At 35.8% G+C, this 25400-nt stretch overlaps 1 protein-coding gene across 10 annotated transcripts in view; it reads right to left on the bottom strand.

Moving 5' to 3' along the window:
- The window catches only part of CACNA2D1 (calcium voltage-gated channel auxiliary subunit alpha2delta 1), a 405950-nt gene that overhangs the window by 65176 nt on the left and 315374 nt on the right, over nt 1–25400 (bottom strand). For 9 of the 10 annotated variants that reach the window (XM_040548370.1, XM_040548379.1, XM_040548387.1 and 6 more), the window contains exons 11-12: nt 19403–19561; nt 14982–15086 (exon numbers count right to left, since the gene is read on the bottom strand). In XM_040548370.1, the coding sequence (XP_040404304.1) occupies nt 14982–15086; nt 19403–19561 (264 nt within the window). Of the gene's footprint in view, nt 1–14977; nt 15087–19402; nt 19562–25400 lie in introns of all 10 variants that reach the window. The other variant, XR_005817136.1, reaches the window with a different exon arrangement.

Genomic DNA, 25400 nt, shown 5'->3' with positions numbered 1-25400 from the left:
GACATAACCCATTTTCTTTCTCAGGCTGAGGAGACAAGCGGCACAGCATGGTTCACATCTCTATGGCTACATTATTTTGCCTTCCTGCCTCCCTGTCCCACCCCCCACATTGGGTGATCTCATTATAAAGTCTTTTGGGAATAGCCATGGTCATGCTAGCCCCTGAACTGAACGCCTTGGATACTGTTTGAAAGAGCTGACTGCCACAGGCCAAGAACCATGCCATTGGGTCTGTTAGCAATTAGACAATGTGGATAAATGTGAGCAGTTCTTCAGCCTACATGCTGGATTTGGTTAGTTTGTGGGTATGGACACAGCTGTATGATTCACTCATAAGAGTAAAGCTGGTTTTCTTGTGAAGGATTGAGCAGGGCTCGCTTTTATCAAAATGCCTGTGACAATGATGCTTCTAATCTTTTCAATGGGAGCTTAATACTTAGGCAAACGAGGTTTGTGTTCATGTTTCTTAGTTTAAGCAAATTTGTAACTTCCATTGCTCTGAATACCAGGCTCAACAAAGTTCAGAAGATGGAGATTTAGGCTTTTGTACTCCTTGGACTGCCTATGCATTTTGCTCTTAACAGTAACTGGGCAAAACACAGAAATGACCTCAGAAGCTAAGGTGGTTAAGTTTTAGAGGTCTAGAACTCAAAATGGAGAAGTCAAAATTTTATCTCAAGTTAGAAAATAGCATGATACACCAACAGAAACGTTGTTTTTTGACACCATTGTATTTTTGACACATATGTCCAAATTAGGATCTGCCTCCTGCTTTGGGTACTCTCCAGAAATAGTTGTAGACTTGGGAAAAAAACAAACCAACACAAAAAGCAATAAGAATTTACCTCCCGAATACTTAGATGTAAAAGATAATTGCAGGCTTGACATCTTTGAACTTATGAAGTACGTATTAATGCATTTCATAAAACACCTACTCAAGTCTTTCCACAATTGACCCTCTAGGCTCTGATTCAGCAAAAGTTAGATTAACTTAAATGCCATGCAAATAAACCCCTTGTCATCAAAGGAAAAATGCTTTAATTGAGGCACATGTTTAAAGACTATCAGAGTAGGTTCCTGAAACTATTTTTCTAGACATTTATCCACAATGAATTATTTCTCCCAGACTTTCTATGTATATCTGCAGTCTTCCCTATCATTAATATCTTTCATTCACTTCAATGCTACCTTAAACTTAAAGGTGCTATGCTGATTTATGAACTCCTAGTCTAATTGTAGTCTATGTAATTATAACTTAGCAAAGAAGAGAAATAATGACACTCTAAAATCAGTTCACATTACAGTCTAACATTAATGCTTCTTTGAGCTAAAAAAAAAAAAAAAAGTTTGTAACATGTTAGGAGATTATTGGAGAATCTCACCTGTTTTGGATATAGCTCTCTGCTAACATAGGCTCCAAAACATTTAATGGTCCTAATATTTTGGGATAATAGACCCAAGAATGCTGATGTGTGGTGTAGTTATATACAATTGCTGTACGAAAGGAGCTAACACAAGGATTATACTTGAAGTCTTCAGAACATAAGGACACAATGAAAGCTGTTCGCTGAAGAAGTCTGTGAAGTGAATGCAATAAACATCCAAAATGTGTTTTCAGAATTGCAGTGTTTCGGAAGTGAAAAAAGTGGTTTTGTCCAGATTTTTTGTTGCCTCACAATGAAAACATATCTGCATGAAAATGGGGATATTTTCTATTGTAAAACTTGAAAACACTGTTATGAGTATTACAGCGTAAAGTTAGAAAGTTTCAGAATTAATACTTCCACAGAAATAAGAAAACGCTAATTCAGTTGTACTGTTCTACATCTTATTAGTGCCACCTTGTGGAACTACAGCAACTCACTCCCAGCTCACTGAGTAGCTAGCAGGGGATGCCCCTTCCTGCTCTGCAGCATGGCTAGAAGTACGAGGATATAAATATCCTGCTGATACAAACTAATTTTCCTCTGTTAAATTGATTAGCAATGTGATCCTTTAGGTTTTTACGTAGTTAAACCTTTGATGAACCAGACATATCACAGAAGTATAAACTGAATTACTGAATTCTGTATCCTGACAATAACTTAATACAGGGATATTACATGACATTGAGGAGGCAATGTTCTCTGTACTACACTGTTTCCATATATAAGATGAAGCTTCTAATATTAAATAAATAAAAAAAAAATCAGGTGTAGGTATAAATCAACTGTTTTATTAGCTTTTTACAGCATTAGTTTCAAGAATAGTGGTTAGAAAGAGAAAAGCTGTGCTTTCAAAAACAGTAGGATTTCACAATTATGTGCTTGAATGCAGGTTTGAGAATCAATTTGGTTGTGTCTACCCTAACTGAAATTGGGCCATCATCCACTCTCTGGCCTTGAGAGCATCTGTGGTAGCAGAGCTGCCACATCTTCAGAAGCTTGCAGATAACATGTTCATGCAGTTCATGCAGATACATGAACAAAAGCTAAATTATCGCTCCTTCCTTCTTCCCCTTTCCTTGGTGCCCCTGGGAGTGGTCCCAGCACTTTGTCTGGAAGTGCACCAGTTGGCACAGGCTGAAAACCTCCCAGGTCTAACTAAGCAGTTAAACCACATAAATGACTGCAAGACAGTGTCCTGTCCCCATGTAATTCACTAATATAAATGGTGCCTTAAGACATTTAGACTAGCAGGTGATGTTGCTGATAGTGTATTGCAGTTGCTGTATGCATAGCTCACCCTGCTGAAAGGCACAGATGGATTTCATCTAGAAGAAACCCAAATAGCTCTCAACTAGTTTTCTGTGATGTGGGTATGTGGCTGTAGCTTTGGCTCAAAGGGTGCTAACACACTGGCTGCTTCTGTGATTTCCAGAAGTGTACTGACTTAGCCCTCCTGAAGGTACCAATCTCACCCAGCTGTCCCACGCCACCTTGGAAATAAATGTAAATAATTCAGTTTGAATTGGGTGATTTTCCAGCCACTTATTCCATCTCCTACTGATTGCTATCCCTCCCACAGATGAAGAAATTACACTATCAGCTTTTTAATGGTTCAACCTTTCAGTGGTTCAATATTTTACTTTGGCTACCCAGATTCTATTTACTCAGTTGATGTGTTTCCCTCCTTGGTTATCTTAATAACTGATACAGAAGACAACTGAATTCCTCCTTTCCCTAAGCTAATTCTCCCTGACACACAGCATTTAGCATTCCCTGAAGAAAAAAAGTCATTTTTTTCCAAGAGATCCTTGTAAATTTGGTGGCCCATATCAGGAACCAGACAAAGGAGGTGACAAAGTAATTCCTTCTGTACTCTGGATTAAAAGCATTTCAGGCATTTCTTTGATAGTCAAAACAACATTTAGAGGCAGCTGAGCAGCTGGAAATGACCAGACTAATTAGAAGGATATTTACTGTTCATACTGTGACACTAAGCCTTTTTTAAATTTTTTTATTTTTTTTTCTTTTTGGCCTTATAAACTCTGGAGAATTACAGATATCAGCTAAGGATTTAAAGGAATATTTAATATTCCATTAAACATATTATGTCTAGAAAAGGTGAATATTTCAAACTCAAGCTTTGAACTGGTACTCTGCACTGTCTTTTTAAAATTTATTCAGTGGTATAGTTTTGGAATTAGTGTATTTTCCCCTTTGTATTGTTACTCCCTCCACTATTTACTCCCATTACTCTAATTCTTGTACAGTTTGGTAAACACTGACTAAATGGTTGCAAATGCCAAACAACCATATAAAAGAGGGAAAAGGACAGGGGACAAAGGGAAGGGCTGTCAGAAATTCTTGTTTCAAGCTCAAGTCTAATCTTACAATGGTCTGAACTTCACAGGAACGTGAGAACTCTAATCAAAACAACTTAGTGGACAATTTAGCATACCATCTAAAGAGGTGAAAAGACTTTTGTCTATGTGCCCTTTCCTGGACCTTGACCTGGGAACGGAACAATATCTTAGGACGACCTTAAGAGTGTGAGATTTAAGAGTGAAAACTCTTCAAGTCTGCTTCCCTTTTTTAGGGGAGAAAACAAAACCAAAAAAAAACAAAACAGTTAACCACAATGGAAACTCACTGCTGTCATGTAGAGCTGTGCTTAGGGCAACCTGACCTTGTGTGTGCTTGCAGGTAAAACATCCCATTATTGACAAAAGCAGGCACTGATGATGCCTGCTGTTAGCAACTGGCAAGTGTCCTAGCATATCTGAAAGACCAACTCTTATGCACAACCATGTGTTAGAGAACGTCCTTCACAGCTAGCAATCAATGCAATCACTGTGCATGCTAGCTCATTGTACTTCTTGCCAAACTGCACCTGAAATCTCAGGACTGTCTGTGAGGAACGCTGCATACATACAGATTTATAGATACCAGCTATCCTATTTAAAGATCATAAAATTAATCACGACACAGTTCCCTCCTATACTGAATGACACATATTTCATTTCTTTTGTAATAAACTTAACTTTAAGGAAAAAAAAAAAATCCTGCATGCAATCTACAGGTAAAAAAACTGGGATGGGGGGTGGGTGGTGGGGAGTGTCTATAGCCCTGGTGTGTTCAACAGCTTGTATCAGAGTTGTCTTGTTAGTAAATTTAGTGGCACGTTTTGCATTCACAGTGGCTGAAAGAGAAGAGCAGAGACAATGTATTGTACTTAAATGACATTTTAGGTAACAAGATATAAGCCATATTTCAATCTGTGATGCAAGGTAAATTAATTTTAATCCTCTCTCACAAAGTCTATCTTTTTAATGAAAAAAAGAAAGGAAGCTCTTCAGCCTTATTTAAATATGCTTCTTTCAAAGAAATTTCTTATAGACTAAATACTGCCTTAGAGGTCTGGGGGCTTGTTTTTGAATAAAACAGCCTGTACAAACTAAGACTGCAACAGAAAGCACTGAGGTTACTGTTGCTTTTCCTGTCTATATGTAGGACCAAGAATATAATATAGCCAACATGCATTATTCAATTCATCACCTGCAAAGAGCTGGCTTCATAAAACCAACACAATTCTTTCTTGTTAAAAAGATTCATTAAAACAGAGTTGGAATTGTTGGAAAAAAATACATTTGCAGCTTTCAGCCTAGGTACGAAGCACGAATTAAATGTCTTCCGAAGGGGACTCTGAATAATAGAACTCCAACCTAAACCTGTGTAAACACTGAAAATATCACCTTGAATTTTATACAAGGCTAACTTGAATATGACTTCAACTAAATTTACTGACTTAAAATGGAGGCTCAGGATAGAAGGAGAGGACTAGAGACACATAATAGGTTAAGAATTCTAAGACTGCATATGGGCACTGACATTGTTAGGAAAAACAACACTTTTTTGAAATTTATTTTTTTTTCTTTTTTCTCTATTTTTTAAGCAATAAGATCTATAAAAATAATTGTGAAAACCTCAAGAGAAAGTAATTGAGATCATTCTTGAATGTCATTTTCATGTCATTTACATGTCATAACCATGTGAATGTAAGATTGCAAAGTCACTTTATTATTCTTCTATTAAAGACAATCTATTCTGCACACACATCAAATTCTATGCAAAAGAGTAAAGAACATGACTATGATTCTCCTAAGATATGATAAAGCAGGTTTTAGCCTTTTCCTTGGAACTAATCAGGACTTTGAATGCAAGTCACTTTACAAGTAGAGTATTTTCTCTTTCTCATCAGATTATTCATCCCTTACTTGAGAGGTGATTTTTTTCTTGCTTTTTGTCATAATTGAAATATTTTTGCAAAACACTACACAAATGTCCTTCTTAATTGCATATAATAATTCTTGTTTGATAAGATTTCTCAGACAGTGCTCCCCCTAAACCAATGTGGTCTCCTAAAAAGTAACTCTTCCTTACAACATCTGCAGTAATATGTAACAGCTTGCATTTAAGTTGCATGGGGTTTTTACTTGCATAAGTGAAGTTCACAGTACACCTACACTTATGTTTTTTCATTTCCCATTTCACAGAATCACAGAATCATTGTGATCCTACCATTCTTAGAGAAGACCTCTAAGATCATCAAGTCCAACCATTAACCTAGCACTGCCAAGTCTACCACTAAACCATGTCCCTAAGCACCACATCTACATGACTTTTGAATACCTCCAGGGGTGGTGACTCAACCAGTTCCTAGGCAGCCTGTTCCAATGCCTCAAAACCCTTTCAGTGTAGAAATTTTTTACTTAAACCTCCCCTGGTACAACTTGAGGCCATTTACTCTTTTTGCTTGGGATAAGAGACCGTCCCTCACCTTGCTACAATCTCCTTTGAGGTAGCTGTAGAGAGGAACAAGGTCTCCCCTGAGATCTCTTTTCTCTAGGCTAAATAACCCCAGTTCCCTCAGCTGCTCCTCATAAGACTTGTTCTCTAGACCCTTCACCAGCTTCATAGCCCTTCTTTGGACATACTCCAGCACCTCGATGTTCTGGTAGTGAGGGGCCCAAAACTGAACACAATACTTGAGGTGTGGCCTCACCAGAGCCGAGTACAGGGGGACAATCTGCACCCTAGTCCTGCTGGCCACACCATTTCTGTTACAAGCCAGGATGCCATTGGCCTTCTTGGCCACCTGAGCACACTGCTGGCTCATATTCATCTGGCTGTCAACCAATACCTCTGAGGTACTTTTCTGCCAGACAACTTTCCAGCCACTCTTCCTCCAGCCTGTAGTGTTGCGTGTTGCTGTGCCCCAAGTACAGGACCCGGCCCTGGGAAATTTTAAGAGGGAAATTTTCATTTCCCTCTTAACCTGTCATCTGTTTATGCTGCTGCAGACATGCATCTTTTGCTACCATCTGTTTGTTTCAACTGTTCCCTTATTTTCTTTCATACTACAAAGATTCCCATTCTGTATCTTCTTCCTTTCAGCCCCAGTAGAGTCTCCTATATATTTGTTTGTTTTTCCACCAGTGCATTGACAAATCTTTTCATTCAAAAATGTCCCATCCTGTCTGAAACTATCCCATTTACTGATGGACTAATGCTCAACTAGTGCTCAATACCCACCTACCAGTTGGCCTAATCACCATTTAGAGTAAGTTTTCTATCAAGTCACTTAGTAATAGCTGATTCATTTTTTTAAAATATATTCAGTTGTACTAGCTGAGTTACCACACGACTTATTCTACTAATTGGACAAGTTCTGCACCAAGCTTGTAAATTTAACCTTTGGAAATCTCTGGAATCAGTGAAACAGAATCACAGAATCGTAGGGGTTGGAAGGGACCTCGAGAGATCATCGGGTCCAACCCCCCTACCAAAGCAGGTTCTCTATAGCAGGTTGTCCAGGTAGGCGTCCAAATGGGCCTTGAATACCTTCAGTGAATACACAAGTGTTAGAATCATGAGTATGTAACAGGTAAATTTGAAGAAAAGCATTTGCTATCTTATTATCATACTTTGTGTGTTTGTGTGTGTGTGCACGCGTGCACCTAGTTTAGCTTCTCTATCTGCAGGTCACAATTCTTAAGTTTTGTCCACTCCTACATTTTCAAATGAATGGGATTCGTGACACTCTTACATGGCTCTTATTGCAATACGACACATATATTAACTGTCTGCAGCTATGCTCATTACAGTCAGTTCTTTGAGATTTACTCACAGCATTTCCTTCAATAAATACTGGAAGCATAAAAAAATATTTATACTTTTAATTATATAGGTTCATATAGCATGAACCTATAGCAATATGAGAGGAAACTATTCCTGAATAAAAGGTTAGGAATATTTCTTATTTTAGAAGATGACAAAGAGTTAGTTTTGTTGTTGTTGTTATTTTTTTTGTTTGTTTTGTTTTGCTTTCTGAATTAACTGAAAATCTGGAAGGAAGAAGATAATTGGAGTGAAAGACCAGGAAGTGATTTTTATTTTGAGAATGGGAAGGTGTGGGAGTACTAAAACAAGGGTAACATTTCAAAGACACAGACTTGAGTAAACTCAGAGAACTAGCTTGTTGGGTATCTTGGGAAGGTAATCTAAAGAATAAAGGATTACCAGAAAGATAGCAATGCATGAAGAGGAATACACTGAACATACAAGTAGAAACTCCCTAATGCAATGTAAGATTAAAAACAGAAAAGAAAGTAAAATGCACAACCCCAAATTGAAGGATACCTGTAAAATGCAGCAGTCTGGGAAAAAAGATTTGCAGCAAAGAAAAAAAATAGACAATACGGTTCAATAACATAATACAATCCCAAAAGGCAAGTTATATTCTATGATGTATTTATCTAAGTGCTGCACGAAAAAAAAAAATAAAATAAAAAAACCCTCTGTTCTCTTCACACCACTTAAGATTCTCTAACTGTTCAAGAGCATGTTTTATGAAAGGTAGAGATAAGAAAGGCAGAGCTAACATGCCTTTATACACATCAGAGGACAGAATAAAGAATAAATAGAATTAAAGATGTAATTTAAGAGGAATTGAAGGAAATTAGCTTGTTTAGTTGAAAAGACAAAAGAATGGGAAGATGAATGAGGGTCACATCATAAAAATGGTTTCCTAAGATGTAAGAGGAAATTATAATAAGAATTAATTGTTCTCTGTAATAATTGTAAAATTAGAAACAAAGGAAAAAAGAAAAATAAAATAATAATAATAATAATAAAGAACGACAAAGAACAACTCTGAACTTATTTTTCCTTAAGGAAATTTACAAAAAACAAAACAGCAAAAAAAAAAACAGGTAGTGGTGAAAGAGAATAATGTAAATACATAAAGAAGCTGTGGGATTGGATACTTTTACAGTAGAGTTTATATAAACATCAACAAACATGGCCTAGGCATTTAATTGCTCATTGCAGAAAATCCCAGTCCTCCAATTCTTTAATTACAGAAGAATACAATCAACTCACACTGCATTTCACTGCTATCACAGGTTTCTAAGAATGAACCTAGTTAGTACATGAGAAGACTGAGATGGAACCAACCTTCTGAACTATAATCAAAACCAGCTATGCCATATGTAGCATTTTGTTTGTATAAATAAGTAAAATGCAGTCCGACTCTCTTGTTTTCATTCCAAAACAAACATAATGTATTTGCAATATTAAGTGATATCCTATCCCTGTTGCCTGGATTAATCATTTTCTGCCATCTGCAGCATTGACCTGTACGTGACACCTTGAATCAATCACTATTAATATAGTGGTTTGAAACTGAAGATCAACAAAAATAGACATATCAAATAGTCCCCTCCATGCCAAATTTGAAGGAAACAGCCTGTCATTTGGGCTTTATGTAACAGATACGTATGACTCTAATATGACTGATAAGATTACTTTTCAACAAAACTACATTAAAACTTTTATAAGCCTTCTGCAGTTCTCAGCACCACCACGTGGATTTTATCTTGCAAAGCAAATAAAAATGCCATATGGTAACCCAGACAGACTCACACTGATAATGCAACAGCAGCCTAAAGGAAAACTCAGTATCAACACATTAATAGCCCTGTGGACATAAGCAAAAAAAGGCTTTTCTGCATGCAGATCTTCTTCCTAAAATAAACACTCAGCTGCCCTGCTGTACTTTCTGCTGCACTTCCTAAGCCTGCAGCAATCTTGTTCAACAAACTTGTGTACATATATATAACAGTATGGGAGACTTGTCAGTTGAAGGGAAAAGCGGTGGGACAAGAAATAAAATGAATATGACTTCCTTATTGAAGACTTTAAGAAAAGAGATATATAGTAAAGGTAAAGGCATTAGTGAAAGACAAGGTTAGAAAGGTTATCAGCATTGCCAGGGCATGGACACATGTTAGGGGTACTTCAGCCTAGGAGGATTCCTATGTACATAGGACTGTACATATTCCTATGTACACTAGGTATGTACATATTTTTGGAAAAGAAAAAAAAATCATCATATTTCTAAAGATCATTTTACTCTGATTCCCAGTGGGGGAAGAGGACTTCACACACTGTCAGGTAACTGACTCAAAATTTGGGCTTATGGGGAAAAATGTACACCTAATGTCACACTGGAGAAAAAAAAAAAAAAGAAAAAAAAAGTTATTTCCTGGATTTATACACTTTTGACCTTAAATCACTTAGTATTGTGAAACTTGTTAATATAGTATTTCTGAATAGTGTCACAGAAGGAAGACTACTGATAGGCAACATTTAAATTCATGAATTAAATGATATTAATCTATGCTAGGAACCCAGAAGCTTGGACAGTGGATATATTGCAAATCCTTCATTAATAAATGGGTCTAAGAAATAGTTAAAAATAGATAATTTGCCTTAAGAGTAAGATATCTATGTAGCAAGCCCTCTTCCACTTTTACTTTATTTAAAAAAAAAAAAAAGAAAGAAAGAAAAAAAAGAGGAATGGACTACGAAATGTATGGGTATTACGATTATTGTCCCAAATTTTACCCAGAATATTTAAGCTTTACCAGTTCTGAAAGTCACAGTGCATGCAATACACTAAAATTAACATCTGGAAGATGACACATCCATTAAACAGAAGTCATTAGGGTAGGAGCCAGAGAGCCAGTTTAACCAGCTAGCTAGAGATTTTTTCTGTTATGGGATTTCCTGTACCATCACGCCATTAAAATTCACAGCACAGGGGTTCTATGAGAAGAAGTAAGAAATAACATAGCTTCTGGTTGTCTAAAGATAACAGAAGGCTAATGTAGAGAGGCCCAGACAACAATCTAAAATCAGAACGCGTAAAAACTATCTTAACATTTTTGCCATTTTATCTACCAAACTATGCTACATGCCAGTCAGATATAAACCAGAACTTTGCTCACTTCAATCCTTTATTTCATTACTTTTATGTTACATCCAGTGTCACAAGTCTAGCACACACTCAGAAATGCAAGAGCTTTGGCACTTTGACAGTTTGTAATCCCTATTAGAAGTTGATACTGGTGTTGAGAAAGATGCTGTTTCTATTTTCTGCTTTATGAGTACTCACAAAGTTACATTTATTCAGTCTGATCAGACACCTGATCAGAATCCTATGGCTACCTCAACAGAAAAGTCATTGGCTTTCTCAGTGGTCACTCGCAGTCAGAACTAACACGTCCAGGCTTCTCTGGAATGACTCATTATCATTGCCCAGATTAACACCAAATCTTTTCAGTTATAATGATATGCAGTTGCACAATGATGGATGCAAACCAAAGAAGGCAATGGTTGCCTCCTTTGGTGATGAGAGCTGGAAGAACTCTGAAATTCTTTTCTAGAATGAAGTATTGCAAGCGCTTTCTCACAAAGATTTCATTCTATCATTCTATAGACACACTGAATCTGTCCCATTTGGAAAAAGTCACTGCCAGTCATAAATTTCCCAGTGGAACATTCCAAGTCGGAGCTTTTTCACACAGGGCCTCTATCACTGTAGCAGCTCTGTGCCCACTGCATGCAAACATCTTTAATATAACTGAGTTGTTGTTAAAACCTTCTCTGTATACCCTTTCCTCTCAAATGACATTGTCAAAGAAATCTACACAAAAGGAGGTTGTATTAATCATTACAGATAATTCTGCGAGAATGAGACATGAGATCAACCTTATGCTTCTCCTCCTCCTCCTCCTACCTGAAATCAGTCCATCTGACCCCCACAAACCTCTGTCATGCCAGGAGACTTCAGACAACTGAAAGTGCATGATGTATGTTTAAGGTCTTTTCCTACTCGCATAAATTGAGCAATCCTTCATAACACAGATTTCAGGGCACACAATCTGTCCCAAAGAACTGTAGTCCTATTTTTAAGTTGAATTCACAATTCTTAGGGTGGGAAACGCCTACTGTGCCTATATTTCAACTGAATTTACATTGCTGTCTTCAGTGAAGCCATCTGTAGTATGAGTGCAAATTAAAAGAAAATTTACCAGCCCCATTACTGATATTCACTGTGTGAGTGGTATTTCACACATTCAGTGTGAGTGCCCCAGATGTCACCATAATGTTAAACTTGCCAATTTTTAAATATCAGTCACAGCATATAATTGCAACCTGTGACAATAAAATCTAGCTTTATAAAGGGAAAAAGGGATGCAAAAGTGAAACACAATTACGATTTTCAGTTTTCACTAGGAATGTTCATCTTCAAAGTAATTCTATAAATTTTATAATAATCCTCATATTCATACTTTAATACATTTGTAAAGACAAAAAACTACTTTAAATATACATATACATACATATACATACCAGCCCAAACAGATGAAACTCACTAATTTAGTTTTCCAGACTCTAGATTCCAGGTTGATCTTCTGGTAGTTTTAAATTGCTTATTGTATCCTTTCACTTCTTAACTTGGATGGTTGCATTAAGGGTACTGTACACAAGTGTACTAAGTCATGTCATCTGACAGGACAAAATCTAACTGTCTTTCATACTGAGAAATGACAAAAGTAACTGACATGAAGAAGAAGATACATGGAGAGCTGAAATAATTTTACATCAGGAAGATAAAAACAAGGAGTAACATATTTGAGTGAAAGTTCTTTTGTTTTTACAAGAAAAAAGTATAAGTTTATGATACGGGACAGCTAAAGTGATCGACTGTGATATAAGACAACAAAGATGCATTTTTGTACACTCTGCACAAAACAGAGAGAAATGTTCAAACAAATGTAGACCAGGGAAGAAAAGATATCAGCTGATATAAACTGATACTATGAAGTGTCACCACAGTAAAACATGGATAACTTTTAAACACCTTACTTAGTGAATAGTCTCTCTACAAACAATAATAATAAAATTGGTCTTCTTACATACAATGGACCATTATGAAATAAATTATAAATAAACTGCAATAAAGACAACAGAATCTAGATCCACATATCTTTAAATACATAATCATTTAATATATGAAAGCAGCCTGCTATGCAATCCAATAAAGTAACACTGTGACTATTCAGAAAATTAGAATTATAGGTGTTTATGTGTATTTTTCACATTAGAACGTGTTTGTCAATTCTTTTATTATCATGCTGTACTCAATTACTACTTGAGAGAAGGAAAAAGAGTTCTATCATTTGGGAATCAAGTGTAGTCTTACAAAAGAAACATTGACCACAAAGCTATTTTGTATTAGCCTTATTTTCAAAAATACTAGAATGTTGCAAAAGATTGTCACGGGGATTTCATTACTATTTCTAAAAATGAATTTACTGGTTCAATACTATTAGAAGGTTTCCAGCCATAAATTTCCCTTCAACAACACAAGGATTGTTCCTGATGGGAAACTATAAGGAGAAAGCAAATGGTTCTTCAAATTATACCTGCAAAGATTGTCTTTGTATTTCTTGTATTTCCAGAGTCACCTTGGAGAAATGCTGCAAGGGATGGCATCTAGCAACCCAGTAACAAAATATAAGTGCTTACAGATATGGGCTTCTAGATACACATAAATTAATCAAATTTCTAGGAAACTGGCCTTGCATTGCATCTGCAATGCAGTCAATTATATACAAAAATACACTTAAATAATCAGAAATACAAGTGACCATTATCACCGTTATGCATTTTCCAATAAGAAGCCTAAACACCCATTTGGTAGAGAGAAGAAAGTGAGGGTGTATTATGTATAAGAGTATACATCAAAACAACCCAATTCCTGATACTATAAATTTACAATATTAAAGGTTGCAGTAAAACAGACACTTTAAATTACATTTCATTTATTATACTTCACAGAATAGTTGGTTGCCATGCATCCACAAATCTCCATATTACAAATCTCTTTCTTTGTTCGGGATGGATATTTCGCTGTACTTTCTTACTAAAACAGCAAATTAAAGGTAAAATAATAAGAAATAAATCATACATCTTCCCCCTCATATATGACTTTCCTTTAGCTGATAGTACTTGTAATAAAATAAAAGCTATTGAGACCACATTTGAAGAGGAATCTCTGCATATATTTTCAGAATACAACCATGTGTCACACACTGAGTTGCTACAATTTCAGCTGTTCCTTCTAATTGTCAGTTTCAAAACTTTCAGCTCAGACACAAAGATTAACTAAGCCACACCATATCATTCTACGTGAAACACATAAAGCAGATACAGAACGAATATTCAAGGTCACTGAGTGAATCATTGTTGGAGATGGAAATTGTCTTGCATTTCTAGTTCTCCTTTTGAAGGGATTAATTCAAATATACGAGAATTTCCAACGAAATATTTCCACTGCTTTATACATAAGCATCCATGGCAGCTGCTAAAGTGTCTTAGGGAACTGTGATCTAACTTCTACCTACATCCCCAAGCACTAGATGTAGGTAAATTCCCAGTTATAACATGAACCTAGCTCATACTTTCCTTTAGAAAGAGGATTGGAACATAGAAAGGAACATGGTTTACACTGAAATATAGTAAGACAATCACAAAACTGTTTTATTTCACACACAAACGCAAACACAGAGAGAGAGTCATATATTTATGCATTTGTCTATCTGTAAGTATGTAAAAGCCAATCTAATCTGATCAAGACAACATCTAGTGATTCTTGTGTCAAGGCCATAATTCTGGCTAAATTACAGAACAAGTTTCATCAACATAAAACCCAAATTTGTTCAGATTCAGATTTTAATATTGAGATCCAGTTTTACCTTTGCTTGATGAATAACAAAAACACATTGAAAATATTCACAGTGAGTAGATATGAATATATATTATACCATTTAACTACCTGTGTTTTTGCTTGATAATGCAAGGAATAGAAGAATGCAAGAAAAATACCAATAAAACTTTAATTTTTACAGCTTATTGTACACTTCTGTACCACTTGACAACAATAATCCAGTGTAAAATATTAAATATATTTTATACTCTTTTCATAGAAATACTACAGATTTAGAAAGCTTTAATTGCCCTGAGGTTCAATACTAAGTTTTTACAGCATATTTTATGCGCATACCAAAATGTTTTTACTTCCATATTTAAAAATTCCTCTTCATGCTATTGTATATTATATAATAAAATCTTTCATATATCACTTACTTTTTTGTCTTCATTATATTTATGGAAAATCTCTTGTGCTCTTTCTTCACCACCATCCGTAAACAGCATAATAATTTTATTGCAGTTAGCTCTAGAAACACTGTGCTGTAAAAATACAAAAAGAAGCTTACTTTTTATTTCAGGCTATAAGGAATAACAACTGTTCTATTTAATGGCTTTCTCATCAACATGTTTACTTTCATGTTTAACATGGAAGGAAAAATTTTCCATCATTCTTGGGAGCAATTCTTTACTTCCAAGAATTAATTCATTCAATACCTAAAAAAAAAAAAAAAAAAAAAAAAAAAGCCTTTTTTTCATTCTATGATAGTAAACTCAACACATTTCAGATCTGGCACAACACAGAGGAACAGCAATCTGGTGGTCCTTCTTACCACCACCAACACAAGGAAAGCTCTTTGCCCCCTTCATGAATTACTTAATATGTAGTTTTTTCTGTTGGACTCCTACTCACAAAGACTCTTCATTATTTCTTGAGAGCAAGCCTGGAATAAAGAGAATTGAGGAGAAGCCCCCTTGACTTCTAATTCAGCAGTCACAGTAACTATTAAAGCCACTGAGAAAAACACAGTGTGCTATGCAAAGGAATAAAAACATAGTTCCAAAGTCAGAACAATGGAGAGATGAACATGAATTTTGGCTCCTTACAGAAGGCGCCAAGGGCTCCTCCTCTGGCATTCATCTTCTCTCCTCATTGCCTGAAAACTTGAATCTAGTCTAAACAAATTTTTCATAAATTTTACAGCCAGCATTTCTTGTCCTCTGTGTTGCTGCAACTGGTTGTAGCTAGGCATGTCCTGGTACTTCTTAGTAGTTGAATGTGAGGGAGTAAAACCCTTAGAGACTGTAAAAAAAATTCAAATTCCCCTTCCACAAGTCCACATTTTTCTACATTAATTCACTATACAGTCAAGGAGAGAAATGGGAGGGTCATCTTTACACAGTACCTAATTCTCCCTTGCTTTAGTCTTTGTGAACAGATGGAATAAATGACTAACTGCCACCTTGCTAGTCAGGTGAGATGATCCCACTCCCTTTTATTACTTTTCATCCTGCTCTCTGATTCTTCTCTAACAGAGAGACCACAACTCCAGACCCAAACATCAGCCAATTAACCTCAGTATTGCAGCTCCACAGTTCTACAGTGCTCTCTGCAGATTAAGACCAAAAGCTTTATTTGCTATCACTACACTCACAGATGAATAACAATGCCTCAGAAACGTTTTGTATTGGTAGTTCAATATTCAGTGAATAACTACTTATTTAATCATTTGAAAAAAAAATAAATCCAAAGATTTTCTTACATACAGCAACAAATAAAAAATCTCTTGAAATCAATACATTCTCTCCAACCTCATCAGCACACTGAGGTTCATTTGAAATTAAATAATATATGACCATTTTTTACTTGTGAAATACAATCTACAAGATACTGCTTTGGGCTGCAATTTTTTCAATATTAAAAAAGTAATAAAAGTAGAGTGGGTACTGCATAAATAAAGAAACTCACCTACGTTGACAATGATTTAATATATGAGCCAAAATAAAATTAAAGTGAAACCAAAGAGATGACAGAAAAGGGGACCAATGTCTGCTTGTATTATACATTTTTCCTATTGATTTTTAAATGACAGCTATTATGTGTACTGTAAACTGAAACCAGTTGGGTTTACATAATTAAATTATATTTTTTCTAATGGTTTACTTAGCAGTATGCATATACAGTATCAGAAAAAAAATCAGTGTTTTCTTCTAGAACTTCCAGGAGAGCTCTTACTTATACTATGCAGTTTAGACACTAAAGTCATGTCATGGAAAAAAAAAAACAAAAACAAAAACATGATTTCATTAGTTAAACGACATTGGAGATCTGAAAATGAGTAAGCTCAGAGCAAATGATACTTTCCCACCACACACATACACACCAAAAACAAAACAAAACAAACAAAAAAAACAATCTCCATATCCTGATGAAAGAACTTAACAGATCAGCCTCCTAAACTGATGAAAGGGAAGGCAGAAAGGCCTTTACAACACATCTGTTAATTTTTGTGGTTTTTTTTTTGTTTGTTTGTTTGTTTTTCCCCATTTGCACAAAGATAGAGATACTGGCTCAGGGAGCGAATAAATGTGATTTTGTAGAGCTCACACAGTAATTCCATTACTGACGAGTGGTGTACTCCAGGGGTCTGTCCAGGGACCGGTGTTTTTCAATATCTTTATCAATGACATAGATGAGGGGATTGAGTGCACCCTCAGCAAATCTGCAGACAACACCAACCTGAGTGGTGCAGTTGATACAACAGAAGTAAGGGATGCCATCCAAAGGGATATGGACAAGCTGGAGAAGTGGGCCCACGTTAACCACATGGTTCAAGAAAGCCAAGTGAAAAGTGCTGCATCTGGGTCAGGACAATCCCAGACATGAGCACAGCCTGTGAGAAGAACTCACTGAGAGCAGCCCTGCAGAGGGGGACTTTGGGGTTGTGGTGGATGAAAGGCTCGGCATGAGCCAGCAGTGAAAAAATATGTGCATTTCTCATTATCAATTTCATGACACTTAAGAAGGAAAGTAAAGTAAAGCAAAAAACCTACTTGAATCAAGAAGAGATGATTAAAAGATATTTTTTGACATATCATAATTATTATGGTATGGGGGGAGAAAGTCCTAAACTGCTGAAGGTAAAATATAATAGTTTTCAAAGAAATAGCAAATTAATATAACATTAAATAATGGAAAAATACTGCATAGAAATTATGGAATGTGGATTATTTATATGCACATGAATTAACATGTTGAAAAAACTGAAGTATTTATTTTCATCTAGCAATACATTGTACAACAAGTTTTTTCATGACAGAAAGATACTACTCTGGCATAGAGAGGAAAATTGTTTGAACTAACTGCCATTCAGAAACAATATACCAAAATTATTATCAAAATTTGAGCTGCTAAAAATATTCCATTTCCACAGACCTTAAAGCAGTTGGGTTGCTTGAAAGCATAAATAAAATTTGAAACTATCCCTAAGCATATTTTTATTAGTTGTTTAAGCCTGTATTATACCAACCTACTATATCATCTTGTCACCAGAGTCTAGCACTGATTCCATCAGCACTTTTACTCTTCCTGCCAAATGGATTTGCCAATATCTGGAGAGGATGATTTTATTTCTATAACCTAGTGCAACCTTTTAATTTCCCTTGATATACACATCCACAATGTTCAGTCATAATTTACAGGATTGCAGAGATTCTGTGAGACTAATTACACCTCTGTCTCCAATGAGAGACAGAGTCCCACTATGAAACTAATCTCCCGTTATTTTTTTAAGCAATTATTTAGTCCTACAAACAGGTCCATTTTGAGGCTTCCCCTGTGTTCAGGTCTTCTTCTTAGTACATCCTGTACACAAAGTACATATCTGGTACTACACCAAATATAATATATAATGTTAATCAAATATAAATGCTGTGAGGACCCAGCTGTGTTTGGCAACAATTCTTGTTTCTTCCTGGTTCCCTCTGCATAAGATGGCAACAGAGAAAAAGAGGAAATGCTGTTAAGCCTGGTCCGAAAAAGTCTGGTTTATTTTAAAATCCTGCTGGCAGTTTTACATACACATCAGCAGATGGCACACAACCTTTTCCCCACCAAATCTCGCTTCATCAAAACAGTGATCTGCTGAGTAAATACTCTCGAAAACATTATATTTTCTTTTTCTTAATTTTTTTCATCAAAATTTCACTAGGTTAGAAAACTTTCAACCAGTTTTAGCCCTAAGCTGCATATGCAATGGCAGGAAAACTCCCTTAAGTACAAAATCTGACAGAAATGGGGGAAAAAAGAAGTAAAGAGGTCTCTGCTCAGAGACATCATTGAAAGAAATTTAAAAAACAAACAAAACAGAACATATATTATTTATTAAGATAGACCCTTTGCTTCTATAAATTGGTATAGCTTTATTTACACTAAGGTTAAGATCCAATACAAAGTTTTTAATGAAGATAAAACAGATCTTTTTCTAAACAAATACACAAATTAGAATTAGAATTCTCTCAAATGCCTAATCTCTCTCTATTAACTAATAGCTATCTGCTCTCCTCTGTCCTGCTCTTGCCACTGTCACCTATTTACAGAATACAATAAATAGACAATTGTGTGTATGAATGATGTAAAAACAGTATGGCACAGTGAAAAACAATTCCATTCCCAAGCCTTAGCAACCTATCAAGCTTTAGGGGCACCTGCAAGACAAATTGTTCAATAAATTTACTTGCTAAATGAAGGTATCTTATGATTACCTGTGTTACATAATGGAGGAGCAGGTAAAAGCCTTCTGAACATTCAAGTTCTCCTAATTCACTTTAGAGCACTGAGAGATGACTTTCATACTTACGTTTAGCAGCTGTTCAAAAGCATAGCTAAAGCCTTTTTTGTAATCAGTAATTCCTTTAGCAGAGATTTTATAGACAGCTTCTTTCAGCTTCTTCTTGTTCCTCACATTAGCTTGGACAAGATGATTAAAGCAACTGACGTTCTGAGCGTTATTGTTAAACTGTAAAACAAACAGAAATAGCATTAAAGACAGAGATGTACAATTAATTTAATTTTCTTTTCTATGTACTTAAGTAGTAAAGGTTAATGGACCAAGAGATAAAGTCTGTGACACATGGATGTTAATTACAGCTGTTATCGAGACAGTCCAGCAGTGCAAGTCTAGTGATTTCAAAACTGGGCAATAAGTATAATAAAAAAGGCTGTTGTTGCAATCCAAAAAAAAAAAAAAAAAATCTGCTTTCCAGAACAGTGGAAAAACTCCTACAAATTTTGTTTCAGGTTCATATAATAAAATGGAACCAAGAAACACAAAATTAGGGAAATCAGAGCAAAAATATGGGAAATTGTTTAATTTCTTAATCACTGAAAAATGTGAGTTAAATTATCACATTACTTCCATGTTGCATGTATTAATATATCACTAAACCTGCTGTTTAACAATGAAACTTGCAGGTCATAATAAATTAATATATATACCTTGTAGAAAACTAAACACATTCTTGGGAGATGAGAATTACATGAGAATATAGCTGTAAAAAGGAGGATATTGTTAAGAATAATGCAAATTTGTGTATTGAGAACACACATATTTGAGCTCTCTTACCCACAGATACGTAAAGACTACAACAAATTCTATCATTAATACAAGACTGATATTGCTTAAAAGCATACATAGAAAAAGAATTTATGTGCAAAATTTTGTCTGCACAAGTATAAATGGGTTTTTGATTTCTTTAAAATTTATCTATTTAAATGTACATATTACATATACATATGTAAATATATATATCCCAGTGGAGAGAGGAATGCAGAAATACATTTAACTGTTCAGCTACCTCTGTTTCAATCTGTCTAAAGTCTAAGTTGAGACTTCTCTTAATGCTGTAGCATGTATGATTCTATCTATAGTCTTGAATAAAAGTGCACAGTATTGCATATAATCTGTTTTGAACTCTACTTGATGAAAATCTCTTTTTAACTGCAACATAGTAATTTTCATTTAAGATACTGTTGACAAATATCAAAAATATTGTGCCTAATCTTTAAAACGCTTTTTTAAAATTTCAGTAATATATACAGAGAAGACAATGTGACAAGAAGTAATGGATCTTTATGAAAACTTTATGAAATTGCATGAAGAAAGCCATCCATCGTTTAGTATAGTGTCATGACCAACAGCACTGTTGTGAGACTTAAATCTGTCATTCATGGATAGGCTCATATGAAAGTACAAATCACATGCAAGTCATACATAAGGTCAAAAGAATCGTCCTGCCTGGGCAGTATCAGAAATTCAGAAAGAACACCTATTAGAAAGAAATAAGCAGTGTCCCCAGAGGGGAAAACAAACAAACAAAAATCAAATCAAATCAAAACAATAACATATCTGCCTAGTCATTTGCTTTCATAGAAAAAAAAAAAACAGGTATGAAGTTAGCATGGGAGTGACAAGTGATATGGAGATTTAGGGCATTTTCCGCTTTTTCACATTTTCAAATAGCTACCTAATACTGATGCTAATTAAGAGCATTGTATGGTACATGCCCTGTGCTATCACCAGAAGGTCCATCAGGGATGTACTGGTTTCCCTTACTACAAGAGATGTATTTTTCTGTACACTTATAGCACTGCAAAACAGCAGAATCTGTGCCTGGTTTTGACAGTTTTTAGTAGCCCAAAACCATTTACTAATTCTTCATTCTGCCCAGCTTGAATTTACTTCACTGCCGTTGTATTTCACAGAACCCCAGGTAGAAAATTCATCAGCTCAGTGATTAATTAAGCAACACTCACCGTCCCTGAAACTAGATCTAGCTACAGCAAGGATGGGAAGTTCATTGGGCCCAATTTCATTCCATTACAGTTTTATGCTCATATAGCTCATATTTCACTCAAGTTCTACTACTGCAATATATACTGCAAAATATTTTGTAATAATTAAGTAATAGAAGTAAATCAAGCAATTTTTATCAAATACCCGCTTTAATCAATGCTAATTCCACTACTCAGTTAGTAGGAGCAGATGTGTAACAGCAAATATGGTACAGATTATAGTAGAGAGAACTGGCAGAGAATGGCATAATCCTCAGCAGAAGGTTTAGCCTAATTTTTCCATGTCCTTCTTGAAATTAGCCACAGAGATGCATCTGTAGTTTTCTTGGCTGTAAGTGAACAAATCCAGGCAGCATTTGCTACACTGGATTCTTAATTACAGCTGCACATGTAATTTCTTATTCTTGCAAAATGCTAAAGTGTCACATAACTTTAAAGCATTAATTTGTCTTCTTCATCTTCTAATAAAATTATTGTACCACAGAGCATTCCTGCATGCATGTAGAAACTAATCAAGAAAGCCCACTAGTCAGTTTTTGAGCATTAAGTAGTTTAGAACTGATCTAGTATCTTACCATCTTCATATTACATTTATTTTTCCACAGAGCTTATTTTTGCTCATTCCTCATGGCTTAATATTGCCTTTTGCTGAGACACTGATAATGTTTTGTGGTACAGCTGCTGTTTTTCTGAGGAAAGGAGCTGCTAAAAAAACTGTATTGATTCTAGCTATGTAGGTATGAGACAATCCAGGGATGAGACTATGAGACAGTTCATAAGAATTTTAATATACCTTTTGAATTAATAAGGAAAGTTTTTATTCTGTCCTAATTTTATAGCTTTGCTTCCTAGGTCATTAAAATCTGGGGGAGCAAGTCTTTCTCAAATGACTTAATGCAAAATTTTATGTCCCCTTTCTATCAATGTTCTGTTCCCTATGCACCACAAGGGGAAAATTGTTTCTAAAACACACAGAAGCATGAACAAGTGCTTTAACTTTGAAAAATGCAATGCTGTATTTGACCAAGCATTCCACAAAAGAGACCATTATATCAAGTAATGTGATAAAGGTTGGTTATTTATTTTTTGTAATATTCTATTTACTGGGGATTTAATTTTCATTATATAATGACTATAAAATATAGTATCATGTATCTAAATTATTTACAGTAACAAAAGTACAAAAACAGGATGAAATGAAGTTTTCCAGTTTTCCCAGTATCACAGTGCAAACTAAACCTTTAAAATAAATGAACACTTGGAATTAGATTTCGTAGAACCAAATTTCCAGTTTGAATATTCCTTTAATCTATCCCACATTTCCCAGAAAAGAAGGATTTTGGTAGGCCCAACCCTCCATAGCAATTTAAATGTAATACTTGCAACTAAAATTTTCATTTGCATGGTTTTAAAGTCCTTGTATTTTATAAAGCTATTTTCTCAACTTGAATAAATTACGGTCGTTCATTTTTCTACTTCCCTTCAATATCTTGTTTTGGTGATACTTATTCACTGTGGTTAAGCAGCGCATTTTGCCTACACAGCGAAACAACCAAATGATCATGCAACTGTAATCAATTCACTTTGATGCAAAACACTGACGCACTCAATTGTGTTTTTTATGGAAGTTTTTTACAGAAGTAACCAATAAATCACCCTGTGATTATTAGGTACATTGGCCATGTGGGAATGAAAACATTTTTGTGCTGTGGAAGTATTTCGGCATGCCTTGACCTGCTTTTGTAACTATGATGGGGAAAAAAAGAAGCAATTAAAAGAAAAGAAAAAGGAAGGGAAAGGGAGAGGGGGAGGGGGAGGGAGAGGGGGAGGGGAGGGGAAGAAGGAAAGGGGAAAGGAGGAAAGGAGGGAAGGGGAAGGGGAAGGGAAGGAAAGGAAGGGAAAGGAAAGGAAAGGAAAAACACCAAGGTCTGAAAATGAATTCTAATTGTGAGATGGGATTACAGTACAAATCTTGTACTTGCAAGGTAGAATAAAAATGTTGTCTGGTAGGTAGCTTTGCTCTCCAAAAGCCGATTTCATCTGAAAAAGAGCAGTGAAAACATTCTTCTTCATCAGTCACATTTGATGCAAATTATTTAATGAGCTAATTTCAATATAACCATATATTAAGTATCATGGTCATACCTTGTCTTGGGCTATAGAAAATAGAGGTTCAGGTGTTCCACTGAAGATTTAGTGACAAGTGAAATTTTCTTCCTGAAATGCCACTAATATTAAATTCCAAATCTGAATAGTTTCCTAGCAGTCCTGCAAGATGTATCAAGATAACTGTTTCCATGAAGGTCAGATATCTAGCATATGGACTGGTAATTATGGATACAAAACCGACATTTTAAAAACTGACAGGAATTCTGGCTCAAACTGTTTTAACAGTTAACAAGTAAACTGTACTGTACTTATGCATGATGTAAACTGAACAAAGAAAAAGGGTCAAGGTCAACAAAGTTGTATCTACGGACAGTCAAATGTTAATGTAAAATGAAGGAGAGAAATAGATCATTTGTAGAATGGAAAATTAGATCAACCAAAGTCTGCAAATGATTTAATTTAATTAAGAAAATATGAGTCAGCTGCTTTGAAATAAAACACTTAACATTTATGTTATTGTCAGTCAACATATAGATGAGAGTTTTTGATGGAAAAATAATCCTCCAAAATGAACATTTACCTGATTACTAGGAGGTGATGGTAAGAGTCTGAAGTGTGTCTTATTAAAATGTCCAAAAGGAGGGAACAAAACTTAGGGCTACATTGAATTAATTTGAAATCCAAAAAAATACTGAAGTAACTGAAAGATTTCTAGTGTAAAAAGCTTTCAGACTGCCCTTAAAATCGGCTTGTCATTCCCACTATACAGTGCTAAAATAATTTTACTCTTTAACCAGTTGACCACATGACAAACACCAGGAGTATTCATAACTTTCAATTAGCCAAACTGAGACAGTTTTCACTAGTTTTAGTTACAGTCATCTGCAGTATAGTAGCAACAGTCGCATTAAGTGCAAGGTGCTGCACCTGCGTGGGGGCAATCCCAGACAGGAGCACAGCCTGGGAGGAGAACTCACTGAGAGCAGCCCTGTGGAGAAGGACTTGGGGGTTCTGGCAGGCAAAAAGCTCGACATGAGCCAGCAGTGTGTGCTTGTAGGCCCAGAAGGCCAGCTGCATCCTGGGCTGCATCAACAGAGGGCCAGCAGGTGAGGGAGGAGATTGTCCCCCTCCACTCTGCCCTTGTGAGACCCCACCTGGAACCCTACATCCAGGTCTGTGTCCCCAGCACAAGAAGGATGTGGGGCTATTAGAGCAGGTCCAGAGGGCCATGAAGATGCTCAGAGGACTGGAGCACCTCTCCTGTGAAGAAACGCTGAGAGAGCTGGGGCTGTTCAGCCTGGAGAAGAGAAGACTCTGGGGAGACCTCTTTTCAGCCTTTTAGTACTTCAAGGGGGCTTATTTAAAAAAAAAAAAAAAAAAAAAAAAAAAAAAAAAAGGGAGAGCAACTTTTTACTCTGGCAGATGATAGAACAAGGGTTGTAAATGTAATGGTTGTAAACTAAAAGTTTTAGATTAGGTGTTAGGAGGAAATGTTTTACTCAGAGGTTGGTGAGGCACTGGCAGAGGTTGCCCAGAGAAGCTGTGGATGCCCCATCCCTGGAGGTGTTCAAGGCCAGGTAGGATGGGGCTTGGGCAACCTGGACTAGTGGGAGGTGTCCCTGCCCATGGCAAGGGGGGTGGGAACTAGATGATCTTTAAAGTCTCTTCCAACCCAAGCCATTCAGTGATTCTATGATTTTAAGATTAATAATTTTTCACGTTAAGATAGCAAAAGTTATCTTTGGTTTAACAATCCTTTGATAATTAGTGGTTGCAAACCATTCAATTGTTAAAATCTAAAGACTCCCATACAGCATGTAACCACTAGTGACAGCTTCTACTTTTTGACTACTTAAAAATCTTATTCCTGTATCTAAGCTAAAGTATGTAGGCAT

This window comes from Cygnus olor, chromosome 1 (assembly GCF_009769625.2).
Source record: "Cygnus olor isolate bCygOlo1 chromosome 1, bCygOlo1.pri.v2, whole genome shotgun sequence".
Lineage (NCBI taxonomy): Eukaryota > Metazoa > Chordata > Aves > Anseriformes > Anatidae > Cygnus > Cygnus olor.
The sequence above is the reverse complement of the archived record's forward strand: the minus strand, read 5'-3'. Positions and strand labels throughout refer to the sequence as shown.